The sequence below is a fragment of the Vulpes lagopus genome, chromosome 23, assembly GCF_018345385.1.
Source record: "Vulpes lagopus strain Blue_001 chromosome 23, ASM1834538v1, whole genome shotgun sequence".
NCBI lineage: Eukaryota > Metazoa > Chordata > Mammalia > Carnivora > Canidae > Vulpes > Vulpes lagopus.
This window is the reverse complement of record NC_054846.1, coordinates 28,198,878-28,214,313: the sequence shown is the minus strand read 5'-3', so window position 1 is coordinate 28,214,313 and position 15,436 is coordinate 28,198,878. Positions and strand designations below refer to the sequence as shown.

The 15,436-nt window shown below is 32.8% G+C and overlaps 1 protein-coding gene and 1 pseudogene across 3 annotated transcripts in view; one reads left to right on the top strand and one right to left on the bottom strand.

The window, feature by feature from the left end:
• The window catches only part of CDK17 (cyclin dependent kinase 17), a 110,832-nt gene that overhangs the window by 8,716 nt on the left and 86,680 nt on the right, over positions 1-15,436 (bottom strand). For all 3 annotated transcript variants that reach the window (XM_041738415.1, XM_041738414.1, XM_041738413.1), the window contains exons 6-13: positions 12,183-12,239; positions 10,960-11,074; positions 10,211-10,305; positions 9,928-9,990; positions 8,818-8,941; positions 4,835-4,955; positions 2,525-2,622; positions 1,793-1,898 (exon numbers count right to left, since the gene is read on the bottom strand). In XM_041738415.1, the coding sequence (XP_041594349.1) occupies positions 1,793-1,898; positions 2,525-2,622; positions 4,835-4,955; positions 8,818-8,941; positions 9,928-9,990; positions 10,211-10,305; positions 10,960-11,074; positions 12,183-12,239 (779 nt within the window). The remainder of the gene's footprint in view (positions 1-1,792; positions 1,899-2,524; positions 2,623-4,834; positions 4,956-8,817; positions 8,942-9,927; positions 9,991-10,210; positions 10,306-10,959; positions 11,075-12,182; positions 12,240-15,436) is intronic.
• On the top strand, positions 11,679-11,851 carry LOC121481712 (annotated as a pseudogene).

Genomic DNA, 15,436 nt, shown 5'->3' with positions numbered 1-15,436 from the left:
TATCTCAAAGTAACCTCTATTACTTAAGTGTATCATTTTCAGTGTTCCACTACACACAAGCTATAAAAGCATCATTTTCTCACTGTATAGGTGAAAATAAAGAGGCAAGTGGCCCCACATGCATCACTGTGGTTCACAATAAACACAGATGACTCATTCAACACATTTTTACAGGGCAGTCTACTATAGAAGCTATAAAGTTCAATTTAAATATGCCGCAATAACATCATAAAACATAATTAAAAACTAGGGCTACAAAATCAATGAGGTAGTCATTTATGGTGATGAAATTCACTTAATAAGCAATAGAAGGTTGAGGGACTATTTTAATGGGATAATCTCTTGATCAGAAATTATAGGTTCTATTTTGCATTGCTTTTCACTGTCAAAAGCACAATAATGAATAAAGAAACATTTTCTCAAGTGCTCTTAGTAGATACTGGGGATGCTGTGGCCTAGACATTTTCTAGGCTCCTCTGTTCCTTTGTAGTTTGCCATTCTGGCAAATATCCAGAGCCCCTTGGGCACAGACAAACTAGAGGCTAAGGTCATGGAGAACCTACTTTAAAGAAGAGCTTGACCTTCTGCACTGGACACCGTAATAGCAAGCAACATAAAAATCACAAAAATAGGATTTATGCTACTTAGAAGGAAGAGACACACATAAAAAGCCCTGCACATAGTATTATTTTCCTAAGAAAGTCTACTTAGAATGTTATTAGTTGCTATAGTAACAATAAGAACATCAATTCACATAAATACTTTAAAAACATTTTTGTATCAGAACTATTTTTCCTACTCTTTCTAGCTTGAGAATAAATGGAACTAGAGCCAAGTGTGTTATGTTGTAAGCAATGTGAATGGCTTTTTATTAAAACAAACACTGACCTTATTTGGTATCTGGGTGTACTCTTTTATTTTTTTAAGGAAATGTGAAAAAACAGTCAAAAGGGGTCAGTTATTCTATGTTACTTACTGAAAACGTAAAAATTCCGTAAGTAGAAATGTTCTGACTGAAATTTTAATGCCAGTATTAAATAGATCTGGGGGTAGAGCTGAGAAACTTTAATTAAATGGCCAACATTTAGGACCTAAGAGGTCAGAAAGAGTTTACATTCTTCAAATACAAATCACATCATTAACACTGGCCAAATACTGACAAGTCATCTTGTGTCAGAGTCAAGATTTTACTTATAACACTTTCTTAGGTTTTTATAAGTAAATACAGAATAATACTGCAGGAAACAAAACAAAAATTTCATCGTGGTCTTCATGGTGCTGAGGATGGCATTAAACAATGTCTTCTTTCAGATAAAGGGAACCATCTACATAAACTCTAAAATTCTAATATGGATGTTCTATATTCATATACGGAGCTCAAATTCTTTGATTTACATATCTTGGTCTCTGAATTATAAAATTAATCTGACAAAAGGAAGAAATTCATTTAAATCAGATCCTAAAATATTTAAGAACTTTGTACAGGTATTATATATTTTTCCCTGAATCCTTACTGTGGCTAATGCTTTAAGAGACTGGAAAGAGGGATTCCTGGGTGGCGCAACGGTTTGGCGCCTGCCTTTGGCCCAGGGCGCGATCCCGGAGACCCGGGATCGAATCCCACATAGGGCTCCCGGTGCATGGAGCCTGCTTCTCCCTCTGCCTGTGTCTCTGCCTCTCTCTCTCTCTGTGACTATCGTAAATAAATAAAAATTAAAAAAAAAAAAAAAAAGAGACTGGAAAGAATCATGTGGGTTTTCTCCCTTTGGTTTAAAGAAAAAGAAAAAAGTACCTGGGTGCATGGTTAATGAGAGGCTGTGGTTTGTATTTTGGAAAGTTGTAGTTCTTGAACTCATCATTTGAAGAAACACCTGGCCAAGTTTCCTGAGATGGTGTCCCTGAATTGAAAAAAAAAATTTGTATTTGTAAATACATAAAAATTTACATACATACAAATATATATAAATAAGGAGAACTAAGAAAGTGTCTTAAAGAATAATTCGCATTTAGTAGATGATTTGACTATTTCAACTGAAAGCAAAATGAAAGAATTAGTAAACACATATCTACTTTTTTGGGGATTACACAATAAGCCTTAAAAATGATGCCTAACTAACACTTAACCTAGAATTATTTCCTAATAATATGCTACAGGCCAATTTTCAATAATACTTCTCTGTTCTTCCATATAATTTTTAATACAAAGGCAGAACTCAGTAAATGAAAAGAAGTCACATAGAATGCTCAATCTTTAGGATTACAATTTTTCCTTAATCAGTTTTTCTTTTAAAGATTTTAAGTAATTTCTATATCCAACATGAGGCTCAAATTCACAACTCAGAGAGCAAGAGTCACACGCCCCATGACTGAGTCAGTCAGGTACCCCAACTAATTATAATTCTTAAAACAGCTATTTATGTTAGTCTCAGTACCAAATTTTTGGATATATTTTTTTAAAATATATAGTCTTATCTAGCTAGTCACAATTGCAGAAAACAAATTACTAGGAAAATATTTCTGTTACCTAGCAGTCGGAAAATTAAGTGCAGTTCATCTTCCACAGTTGATCCTGGAAACAGAGGTCTTCCAGAAGCCATTTCAAAGAAAATGCAACCAACACCCCTTTAAGATATATCATAAAAAAAAAAAAAGATGAGTAAGCCAATTTACCTATTATGAAGGTACCTATTTTCCTTTAGATTGGCTCTCAGGATGGAGAATTTTGTATTTACCTGCTAGAAAAACCTCTTGCAGAGATTTTTTTTCAGCTCCAGCTAAGCGAATTTGTTAACATGTATCCTATTTGTCTCAACTTCCATATTGCTATATCCATTCCTCCATCTCAGTTCCTCCACCCTGCCTTAAAAATTCTAGCTCTACTTTGTATGACCTTCGAAAAAAAACACTGCCAATAACTAAAGGTGATTTAATGCCTATTATGTCTTAGACAGTGGGTAACAGGGATAGGGAGAAGCAAATGATTCAAGATGTTTTTATGCAGGAAGCAGAGACAGAACATACAGGTAGGTGCAGGGTGGTGAGCATTTTGAGTGTGTACATGTGCATGGGAAGGAAAAAAATGGAGGGAGATTCAGTGAATGAATACTATCTTCTAGAATCTGTGTCAATAAAGTTAAAAGACAGTCCCTTCCATTAAAGAACTCACACTCTAACTACTGTATGTAAAATTTTACATATTAAAATGCTATATAAAAAGTTATAATGATGGAGCCACTATAGAAAACAATATGGTTGTCCTTCAAAATAATTTAAAATAGAATTACCATATGATCCAGAAATTCCACTCCTAAGTATATACCCAAAAGAACTGAAAGCAGAGTTTCAAAGACATATTTGTCACACATGTCCATAGTGGCATTACTCGTTACAGCCAAAAGGTAGAAACAACCCATACGTCCACCAATGGATGGATAAACAAAATGTAGCATACATATACAATGATTATTCAGTCTTAAAAATTAAATAAATTCTGACATAAAAAAAGTCAAATATCTCTACAACATGGATGAAACTTGAAGACATTTACACTATGTGAAAAAAACCAGTTACCAAAGGACAAATACTCTATGATTCTACTCATATGAAATGCTTAGAAATATCAAACTCATAGAGAAAGAAAGTAGAACAGTGGTTGCCAGGGGCTGGAAAGAGGAGTAAATGGGGAATTGTCTAATGGGTATGGAGTCTCAGTTTTGCAAGATGAAAAGTTCTAGAGTGCTAAGGTTGCACAACAATGTGGATGTACTTAATGCCAAAGAACTGTGCATTTAAAATGGGTAAAATGGTAAATTTTACATTATATGTATTTACAATTTAAAAAATAAGTTTAAAAAATGTTACACAAAATTATATATAGTTGTTCAACACAAGACAACAGAAAGAAGTATATGACAACATTACATTATATATTTAATAAATGTGACCACATTTCAGAGAAAGGGATTGCCACTGGATGCTGGGTAGTATTCAGGAAGGATTTACGAAAAGCTGTGTTCTGCAGGTTCATAGGCCCAGAGAAGCACAGCATTCATTCCAGATGGGTAGACTGGTATGAGCACAAGTGCAAAGATGGGAAAGCTCAGGTTATATTTGAGATATGGTGAGTGGCCCACTGGGCTAAAAGAGAATATTTATACAGAGGAATAGTGTAAAGTAAGTTGGGAAAGATAGTTTAGAGATGTTTTATTGAGATCATTAAGTATCAGACTGATGGACTGAACCTTACTCCATAGATAATGAATGGAGAAAGCAGCAAAGGTATTTGAGTAAAGGAATGATCAGAGGGGATATGAGGAAGGTGGCTATGATATTTTATTATTCTATTTATGTATTTTATTATTTATTTATTATTCTTAATAAATATTTATTTATTTTATTATTCTTAGGTCAACTTAAGAACAAATGGATTTTAATGAATATTAAATATTAAATGTCAAGAATAATTTTACTTTAAACTACTATGTACTAAACATTCTTCTAAGTACTTTATATGTATTATTAGCTCATTTGGTCTCAACATTATCCACAGAATAGTTTTTTTAAAGTAGTTAATATTACTATTCCCATTTCCTTAAATGAGGAAACTGAGGCAAGGCCAGTATCTGAATAAGGTTACTAACTATATGGCTATAAGTGGTAGAACTGGTAAACCAATGTGATCTTACTCATGTGACAAAACTCTTAATTACTGCTTATGTTTCACTCTTTAAAGTAATATTGCCTTAAAACTCAAGTATCTATCAGTATGCCTTGTGTTAACAACGGCTACATTCTTTCACAACTATAAATGATAATAACATATGCATGTATTTACCACATGTCAATCTGTGTTGAGTACTCTGAGGAACCAAGAAGCACATCAGGTGGCCGGTACCACAGTGTGACGACTTCATTGGAGTAGGTCTTTGTAGGAACCGATTTGGCTCTGGCTAGCCCTTCACAGGGAAAAGAAAACAATTAAGAAATGGCTATAACCCATATCCTCACTATGACTCCAGTCACAAGATGTCTGAGACAGCTACTCTTTAGTTTCCTGAAGTAAGTTTTATGAATTTTTTTGAGAGCTCATGGTCTTGGGTAAGCAAATCCTTATGTGATTAAAATACTAACAATTTCACAATCTGAAACCATGTTTATTTTTATGCATGTGAATGCACTTGATACAGTGCCTCCTATTAATCTAAACTTAAGATACTTTTCTTCTATGAATCACGGTGCCAAAATTATTTCCAAGTGGAACTTAAATTAATGCCAAATAGGCTGATGATACAGAGATAAACAGTTTTACTGCTTATAGCTAGAGGCCTGTTACCTTTTCTTAACCTAATTCCAACTTTCATTTGCTATGCCAATTTTAGTTTTTTTTTTTTTTTAGAATAAATTACACTGCTATTGTGCACTTTAAGTTTTAAGTTATATTTAAGCATAATTTTAAATAGAATGGACCACGCTGCCTTTGGGTATTAATGTAAATGATGAAAACCATGTGCCATTCTTTTGCCAATTTCAAGTGGAATTCACTTCTTATTTAGAAATAAAGGCAAGAGTTCACAACCTCATCCTTTGAGCTACTTGCAGGAGAGTTATTTTTATTATCTCTAAGCCTTCAAATTCTGATCACTTGAAGAAGCAACTGTAAAAGATACCTGAAAAAATATAAATTTATTCTAACATATAGTTTATTTCAATAACAAGGAATAATTCATTTTTAGGCTGTTATTTGGTATGTATAATTTTATATATTAAAATATTAAATAAGAAAAATGTTATAAAAGGATAATTCAATACTTATTAAACTAGATAAAGTCACTCAAATAAAACCAGAAATTTAAACAGTCAGGCATCACTCATACTATTTTTGTTTACTATAACATAACAGCTAAAGGGTATAACTGGAACAAGTCTTACTGTACCAACTCAACTTGGTAAAATAAGTTCAACAAATTATTTTCCTACCAACTTTGATAATTAGCAAGATGTGGGCAGCTTTCTAATATTTCCTCCTGATGTTAATAATGGCTTATTTGAGGAAAAAGGCAGGGCCACAAGTTGGTTTATTCTATAACCAGTATGTACAGCATCAAATCAACAGCAAGTTATAGTCTCCTCCATACCTTACTCTCCTGCTCCTAACAGAATTCTGAACTAGGGTGCTTGTTCAAATAGACTCCTGGTTCACAATTAGAATTTCAGTATTGGTATGAAACAAAATAATCTCTTCCAAACCAAATTAATTGTGATATGGTATAATTATAGAAGCCATTTTCTATTATTAACAAAAATGTTTGTATTAGTAGCTCCCCATATCTGAATCAATCACAGAAAAATGATATAATTTTCATAGAGATCAAGAACAATTTACAATAAAATACTCAAAGTTATATGACCCTCCCTTACTTGTGGTTCTTAAGTATATTTACTACACAACCAATAAAAAATAATTAACTAAAAGCAGAGATAAATTGATTGTACTATCTCATGGAATAATCAGAATTTCTTGTTGGCCTGTGAAAAGATAAAATTTGCTTTGTTTACTTTCTTAGAAGCAAAATTTAGAGCACTCATAACATTATTCCCCCCAAAAAGTACATTTTTGATGACCCTTGCCATTCATTCCTTTTTGCATTTCTAATAGCCAAGGAGGGTTTCTCTATCACTACTATTCATTTTAGGATTAAGGAATAGAGTAGTAAATTCAGCTCAACTAAAAAACAAAAAACAAAACAAAAAAACAAAAAACAAAAACCCGAAAGATAGCCAAAATAACAATATAAGGAAAGTAACAACATAAACTGTGCCCAAGACACCATATAGTATATGTGAGCATATGCAAATAATTCTGAAGTTTAAAAACACGTGACCTCTACTCATTTCCTTTTTAAGGAAGGAAAAACAAATACTAACCTACTTTCAAACAAATAGTAAAGTTCAATGAGTAAAAGTATAGGAATTTCCTGAACAAAATCACCACTTAGTGAATTTTTAATGTTATTAACAAAGTAATACTTGAACCATTTATATTTTCAAATTTAATGCAATACTCCAAAAGTAAAACTACTATAATCATTTATGAAAAATGATAGACACTAACTGTGAAAACTGCACTGACTTTTTAAAACCAAGTTCTGTTACAGTACTAAATCTCTCAAAATGTGGAATATTTTAAAAAACAAAACAAAAAAATACAAAACTACTATATAATTTCTTTAATATAAAAAAGTTTACTTCCTAGAAGCAAAAAGAACTTGTGATCTCAAAATTGGGTTAGCTAAAGAGAGACAGATAAATAGCATTAATTAATAAGCATATAAATACAAAGTCATGGTGGCAGTCATGTTAAAGAACCTTTCGGTAGTGGCAGCACCCAAAGATCTTTTATTTACATAGATTACTGATATCTGCCATATTAGAAAAATGGAGAAAAAATTAAAACTTATTTAATACACCAGTTATATATTAATTTTTATGAAAGATTTTTTTCTAAAGGAAAATAAAAATTAGTACAAATAACCTTGTTTTTTATATTTGTAGTCTATTTTAAAAGAAGACTTGGATTCTCACAATTGCTCTTGTATTCAATCTGTATGACATGTTGCTTTGATTGAAGTTTATGAAGAGATTCAAGATCTCAGATATGAAGATATGAAGTTGGAAAAAAGAAAAGTATTTAAATAGCCTTTTCTGAAAACTGTCCATATTCTTTGACACTACATAAGATTTAATTTCTTAAAGATTATGTGGTAACAAATTATATTAGTAAACTTCTCATGCTCCTGTTACATTAAAATTCATTGGTCTATCTTGCACTTTAAGTGTATCTTTTAGCCAGGCACGATTCTGTTAATATCATGTAAATACTAGTTATTTTGGAAAATATTGATACTCTAAGTTATACATATATTCCAAATGTTTACAGACTTCTGAGCATATTTTTAAAAATATTTGTTAATATCACCACCGATCTCATCAGTAAAATCTTTTAAGTATTTAAGTATGGGGAAAATATTAAGCTCAAAGTAGCAGATCCAAATTTCCAAAATCTAATTTTTTCTTGAAAATTCATACCTTCCTATTGGCAAGAAATACTTTCAGTTGTTTTCCTTGAAGTGATAGGCTCACTTCATTTCCAAGAAAACCTGTGCCAAATATATCTGAGTACCTATAGTTTGTTCATCAGTCATTTTTTTCAAGTAAAAATGATGTTCCTTGAAAAAAAGAAGTTTAGTAGTCACACAAGCACTATTCCTTGAGATAACCATAGTATTTCCATGTACAGCAAATGTGTTTTATGTATACTTCTCATTTTATCACATAAAATACTAAAAAGACATATAAAGATGGAGACTTAATAAAATTAATAAATTTTACTGCTTCATCCAATACCTTTTTATATGTAACTGACACTTTTTTCCTTCCAAGTGTATAGTGGTACAGAACACAATGACCACTAAGTACAATCTGCCTTGATATATGCTAAGGCACCAGTAGCTTTACCCCTGAGTGCTTCTGGACCATCACTGCAAATATTAACACAGTCAAAAAGGAAAGTAACATTTAGTATAATTTTGATATTATATACCTTTGGAGATGCCCTGAAAGAGTCTCAGGATGCTTAGGGGTCTAAAGACCATATCTGAGAACTGGTACCTTTTAGCATTCATGAACCTAACTCACCCACCAAAGTTTGGGCTACAGAGAAATTCCAAACTCATGTAAAAGCAATCACACAGTGTCAACAGTTGCTCTTATAAATGTAACCACCTGGAACTATTTATAAGTATCTCATACATTCCATACCAAAATCTGCTAGCTTTAATTCTCCTTTTTCATTAATGAGTAGGTTCTGTGGTTTCAAGTCTCGGTGCAATACCTTTCTTCTGTGGCAATATGCCAAACCACGTAGAATTTGGTATAAAAACAGCTACAGAAACAAATGAATAGAAATTAGTCTTAAAAATAATAAGATATACCTTGGTAAGCATGTTATGGTAAACAAAAAGCAACTGGCCAAAATAGTCAAAGAAAAAAAACCCACATCCTTAAGTACAAAGCTTTCCTTATACAGTTGTTCTCTAAATTTACAATTTATTATTCTATTTGAAGCATCCACCCACTGACAATTTTATGAAAATAAAAATTGGAAATAAAGTGGAATGAAATTTTGTCTGCATAGTAATAGTCCCTATTTATAGAAATTGATTTAAAATAAATATATCCTTCTAAGTTTACAGGTCTCCTAAGACTTACAATTTGATTATGCTTTTCTGGCAAAACAACTAAACAACATCTACCCCCCAGCCACCAAAAAAACCCTGATCTGGGACAGTGTCTTTAAAATAAGGCATTGGAATTAGTGGTTTTATAAAAATTCTAAGGTGTCAAAGAGATTGGTACTGCATAGCTCTGGTGAATTATGTGCTATAAAAATAACCTAAACCAGCTTCTATCACCCACCCTCTGGGTACTTTACTTTCTGCACCTCCTACTCAGCCTTCGAAATCTGCTATGATTCAGAAAAGAGAATTAGCACTGTAGAGCTCTGAATGACTCTCTGAAAAAAGCAATTCCTCTAAGTTAATGGTAGACCTTTTTTGTGCATTTTGGTAGAAAAAGGGATGTGCAACACAGAAGGTTTTTGTTTCTCTGGGGTTGACAAAAAGAGCCCAAAGTACAGAGGATTCAAGAATGTACCTTCAGTTTACTTGTACGTGAAAAACAGAGCATTAGGACATTAAGAATAAGCCAGGGCAGGAGCTGAACAATAGGCCTAAAATTCTAAGCAGAAGTTTCTATACTCTACATATTTATATGTTTTGAAAACTCTAAAATTACTATTTCTATCTATTCCTGTTGCATTCTATGTTTGAAAAATATAAGGGCTATTTAAGAACACATACTAAAACATACCTTTACATTGTGCATGCTCATGATGTTTCCACAGTCATCCATGTACTGTTTTAGGTCTTTATCCTGAAAAAATATAGTACTTTACTATGTGATACATACTTCTCAGAGGACATGGCTGATTTCTTAATAGTATCTAATTTTTAAAAGTGGTTTTTGCTGTTTGTTTTCTTGAGGAAAGATACTGAATGCACAACACATAATTAAATTAAATACCAATAACTAAACAGCAACGCTACGTTTTATTATAGCAAAAGTAAATACTCAATTTTTGTTAAATGCTTACCAGATACTCAAACACCAAAGTCAAAGACTTATCTGTATGAACAATGTCATGTAAGGTTACTATATTTGCATGTTTTAAATCCTTTAATAGTGAAACTGCAAGAAAGAAAAGAAAGTCAATTATTCAGTCTGTGGTAGCCAGACTATAAAAAACCTGAAGTTTAACCATGAACTGACTGAGTTTAAGATTCTCTTAAGTGTAAAACAAAAATTCACCAATAGGATCTGCAGCATAAATTTTAATCTAATCATTTTTCTATTATAGCTTTGGGTTTGTTTTTCATACTTAAAATTATCCCCACTGTTACAGTAACTTTCTCCAAAACATCTTCTGTTTTTTCTCAAGTATTAACATTTTTTTCCTCCAAATTGCTTATGACTTGCTTCAAGTCATTTTCTGGATAATCTAACTTTAAAAAAAAAATGGTATCATGTTATTCTGTATATATCAATTTATAGTTTACTTTTCCCCATAGACAGTATATAACATTTCCCAAAGTCAAATATTTATCCATGACAGTAATTTTTAATGACTTCATAGTATTTCACTGTAACCTATACAATAATATAATTAATTCTGTTAAATATTTTGACTTTAATTATTAGCTTTAAGGTCTAAATATATCTCCCAGTCATCTTTATCTGAGCTCTTTTTACTTACTAAAACATAAACTCTTGTTATGCAGCTTTGGTTTTAAAACATTCTATATAAACTCTGTATACATTTTGGTCACAAAGATAAAATTTTACCTTCTCTTATAGCTGTGCAGGGTGCACCTTCCTCATGTTCCAACCGGATCTCTTTCAATGCCACCAAATTCTCTGTCAATTTACTTCTTCCTTTATATACTGTTGCATATGTACCCTATAAAATATATTTTTGAAAGATACATCAAAATATCCTAAGAGTCTATCTACAGCATCTATACAATATAGAGACCTAAATTCCTAATTTGTAAGCATATGTTAAACGTCCATTTTGCAAGCAAAACTCTACAATGATTAATCTTGGTTTTCTTATAGCTAAGAGGACTTTCAGTACCATATGCAGAGCCTCCATATTCTTATAACCCTACAGAGTGCTTCAAAGTATGAAAACTCAGAGAGAATATTTAATCTACTTTTTGTACTCTGAATCAGATTAACTGGATCAGTAGCTTCAGAATCAAAGGTACTTTGCCTGCAGTGATATGGGAACTCTGAGGCCACTAACTGACCATATTAACTGAAAACTGAAAATATAACTGACATTGTTAAATATGAAAAATTTTATCAGTTCTCAGACTTTTCAGAATTTATGTACATTTACTCTTTGTTAAACAACAAATATATTCTACAGGAGATTTCTTCTATCACTGCTAAGATAGCCCTCAAATTTTCTTAAGGCTTTCCTAATAGCTAATTCCATTGTTTTCTGGCTGGCCCTTTTTCACCCTGGGAAGAAAGAAGACCACCTCAAAATTAGTCACATCGCTTCTCGGCCTTTTGGCTAAGATCAAGTGCAAAATTAGTTCAGTAGCAAGCTCAAGAAAACCAAGGTCTTTTTAGCCAAAAATTTCCTAAGCCTTCAATGAGATATGTTTTCATCTTTAGAGACAAATTTTTATTTTTTGCAGGTTTGAACTCATGCAATTTCTTTCCCACATGACAGCACAGACAACAGACTGCCAAGGAGGCTAACAGAGAGATGCCTATTTTGTTACCAAGAAAGCACAACATTTTATGCTTCAAATAAAAGATTATAAGCCAAAAAAAAAAATCATTTCCTCTTAAATTGATAGCATATTTTCAAGACTTCAAAGTTTTTTCCTTCTAACATTGTTACCTTTTCAGTATAAGATACAGTCTTTTAGACAATGGTGCTTACTTTTTTTTTTTGCTAGGTTGGTAAAAACTGTGAACTAATTGTGGAGTTTAGATAACAAACAAGAAAAAGAAGGTGTGTTATATTTTTGAAAAAAGTATTTGCTTACCTCTCCAAGCTTTTCCAATTTGATATAAGTTTCCATTTTTCCAAACCCAATTTCTGACTGAAAGCAAACAATTGTAAGTTTAGTGTTCTTAAAATTTCAATCCATCTCTTCTTCAATTTCTCTTTTTAAACATTATTCCTTTTCTTAAAGGAGTGCACTTTATTTTATTATTTCTTTTAAGGTAAGCTCCACACTCAACATAGGGCTTGAATTCATGACTCTGACATCAAGAGTTGCATGCCCTACCAACTGAGCCAACCAGGTACCCCTCTTCCTCAATTTCTGAAATGTTCTCACTTTGAAGAGTGTCTTGAAATAGATAAATCTGATTATAATTAAATTGTTGAACATCTGTCAAGTTTTAAAATACACCCAATGTTGGAACATTCAAAGGTTCAAAAATATCAAAGTTCACAATTAAAACTGTCAAGCCGTCTTTTTATATAGATTGGTTAACATTCTGCTATGAAAAAATGTTTTACTTTAAGGCCCTGAGATTTTTAAGACACCACAGTCATTGTAAGATACTAAAGGATTTTACAAAAGACGTGATTTTTTTTTTAGCAAAACTGCAAAATAAGTAATTTTCCTACATACTTTCCTTTACCAATCTTTGACTTCCCTTGGAAGGCCTGCAAACAACAAAATATTATTTGTTTCAGGTTTTCTAACCAAAATGTAATGAAAAAGACCATTGCAAGTCATACTCCATTATGGCTCAGGAAACTAACACAGAAGCAGTAAATCTAAATCTGACAACCCCGCCCCATCCTCCCAAAAAGTATTTATTTTTTAAAGATTTTATTTATTTATTCATGATAGACACACACACACACACACAGAGGCAGAGACACAGGCAGAGGGAGGAGCAGGCTCCATGCAGGGAGTCCAACGTGGGACTCGATCCTGGGACTCCAGGATCACGCCCTGGGCGGAAGACAGGCACTTAAAACCGCTGAGCCACCCAGGCCGCCCCCAAAAATTCTTTAAAAGTGAGTTCTCAGGGGATCCCTGGGTGGTGCAGCGGTTTGGTGCCTGCCTTTGGCCCAGGGTGCGATCCTGGAGACCCGGGATCGAGTCCCATGTCGGGCTCTCGGTGCATGGAGCCTGCTTCTCCCTCTGCCTATGTCTCTGCCTCTCTCTCTCTCTCTCTCTCTGTGTGACTATCATAAAAAAAAAAAAAAAAAAAAAAGTGAGTTCTCAAAACCACTGCTTTTAAACCTTGAGCTTGTGTGCCTCATTTTGTATGGAGTCAATAAATGAGGTAGATGGAATACATTCAAATATATTACAGAAATAATATTTAAAAACTAAAACCAAAAAACCTCAACACAAAAGATTTAAGAAAAAAATATAGAGATGAAAACTTAGGGACTGAGAGAGCAGCGACCAAAAAAAAGGTTAACAAATAGACACGAGTAAGAATATTCTTAAAATTGCCTTCTTATACTTTTTCATACTCCTTCGTACCTAGTGAAAAAGGCAATATTTAAAGAGATTCGATTCTCATTGAGAGCTGTGCTCATGTCCTTAAATGAATAGCCAATGAAAGGAAACAATGTTCTTTTATACATGACCTCAGCTCTCAAAGTTGTATAAATAATAATGGATCCTTAAATACTATGTTTTAGTCCAATTCTGAAGGCTCAAATATGCAATTTTTCCAGAGGTGTTGAATAAAATAAAAATGATACTCGACAATTGACTTAAAATCACTTGCCAAATTTGAAAGGCCAAAAATGGCACAAATCCCTCAAAAAGAATGGTATCTTTTTCTCAAATTAAATTTTATTGTTTTTAGTATAGTTGACATATTGTTTTTATCCTTTTGTTACAATGACTTATATCATGTTAAAAGCCATGAGGAATACCGTATAGTATTTACTTCAATTTTGCTAAACTAATAAAAGCTTTGATCATAGGTGGATGACTATGATCAAGTAACAGATGACTCTAAAATTTCTTTTTGCACTCTTTATGACTTTTCGCACTATGTGATACTTTCAAACAATTTTACTTAAAAAATGAGATTCTGGAACCATCACACACCATCTACCCATGTGCTGTCTTATATGTGACTCAGAGGTACTAAATCCTTGCTTTCTACTATCAGTAACTATGCAGAATAATAAAGTAGTATCACAATAGATAACACTTTCCAAGTACAAATGGAGTTTTATTTTTTTAAAGATTTTATTTATTTATTCATGAAAGACACAGAGAGAGAGAGGCAGAGACACAAGCAGAGGGAGAAGCAGGCTCCATGCAGGGAGCCTGACGTGGGACTCGATCCCAGGACTCCAGGATCATGCCCTGGGCCGAAGGCAGGTGCTAAACCGCTGAGCCACCCAGGGATTCCCACAAATGGAGTTTTTAAACTTTATTTATTATTATTTTTTTAAGATTTTATTTATTTATTCATGAGAGACAGAGAGAGGCAGAGACACAGGCAGAGACAGAGAAGCAGGCTCCATGCAGGAGCCCGACGTGGAACTCGATCCCGGGTCTCCAAGACCAGGCCCTGGGCTGACAGCAACGCTAAACCGCTGAGCCACCCAGGCTGCCCCAAGTTTTTTAACTTTAATAGGGAAAAAATGTGGCAAATACCCTGATCCTAAATAATCTTTTAGTGTATGTATGTTTTGTTTACAGCTTATTTAGACAGGATCTTAAATAACTACTTTGAAAAAACACTAATTGCCAGGGTCACATCAACTATGGTAGAATGTGTTACTTTTCTTATACCTATCTCTAGAATTCATTAAACTCACAAATATGGAACTACTTCACTTTTGCCATGAATTTTAAGTCTAGTGTCATATCTTAAATGAAGGGGAAAGTAATATATTGATAATGGAAACTAGTATAAACAAAACAATGAAGTCCTTGAAAAAATATTATCTATAATAATGAGAACCACAAAGAAAAATATGACCACAAGCTAGAAACTTTTTCTTTTCAGGAGTTGGGAAATTTTCTTATTCATTCTTTTATCTTAAGTAAATAAATACTGGTACTCCCTTAAAACCCCAAATATACTTTGACCAATGGTTCAGTGGCTATGATAAAAATGCTGATATTTGCTTTAAAGAGTATGTAAGTAGACCAAAAATTCAAGATTGTAAAGATAAAAATGTTACAGAGATTACTGTATCATATGAAGTATATAAGGGATGATCAAATATTAACAAACTCATTCTTCAGAGAATGACATTTTGTGAGATCATTAAAATATGCTGAAAGTTTGTTTTTTA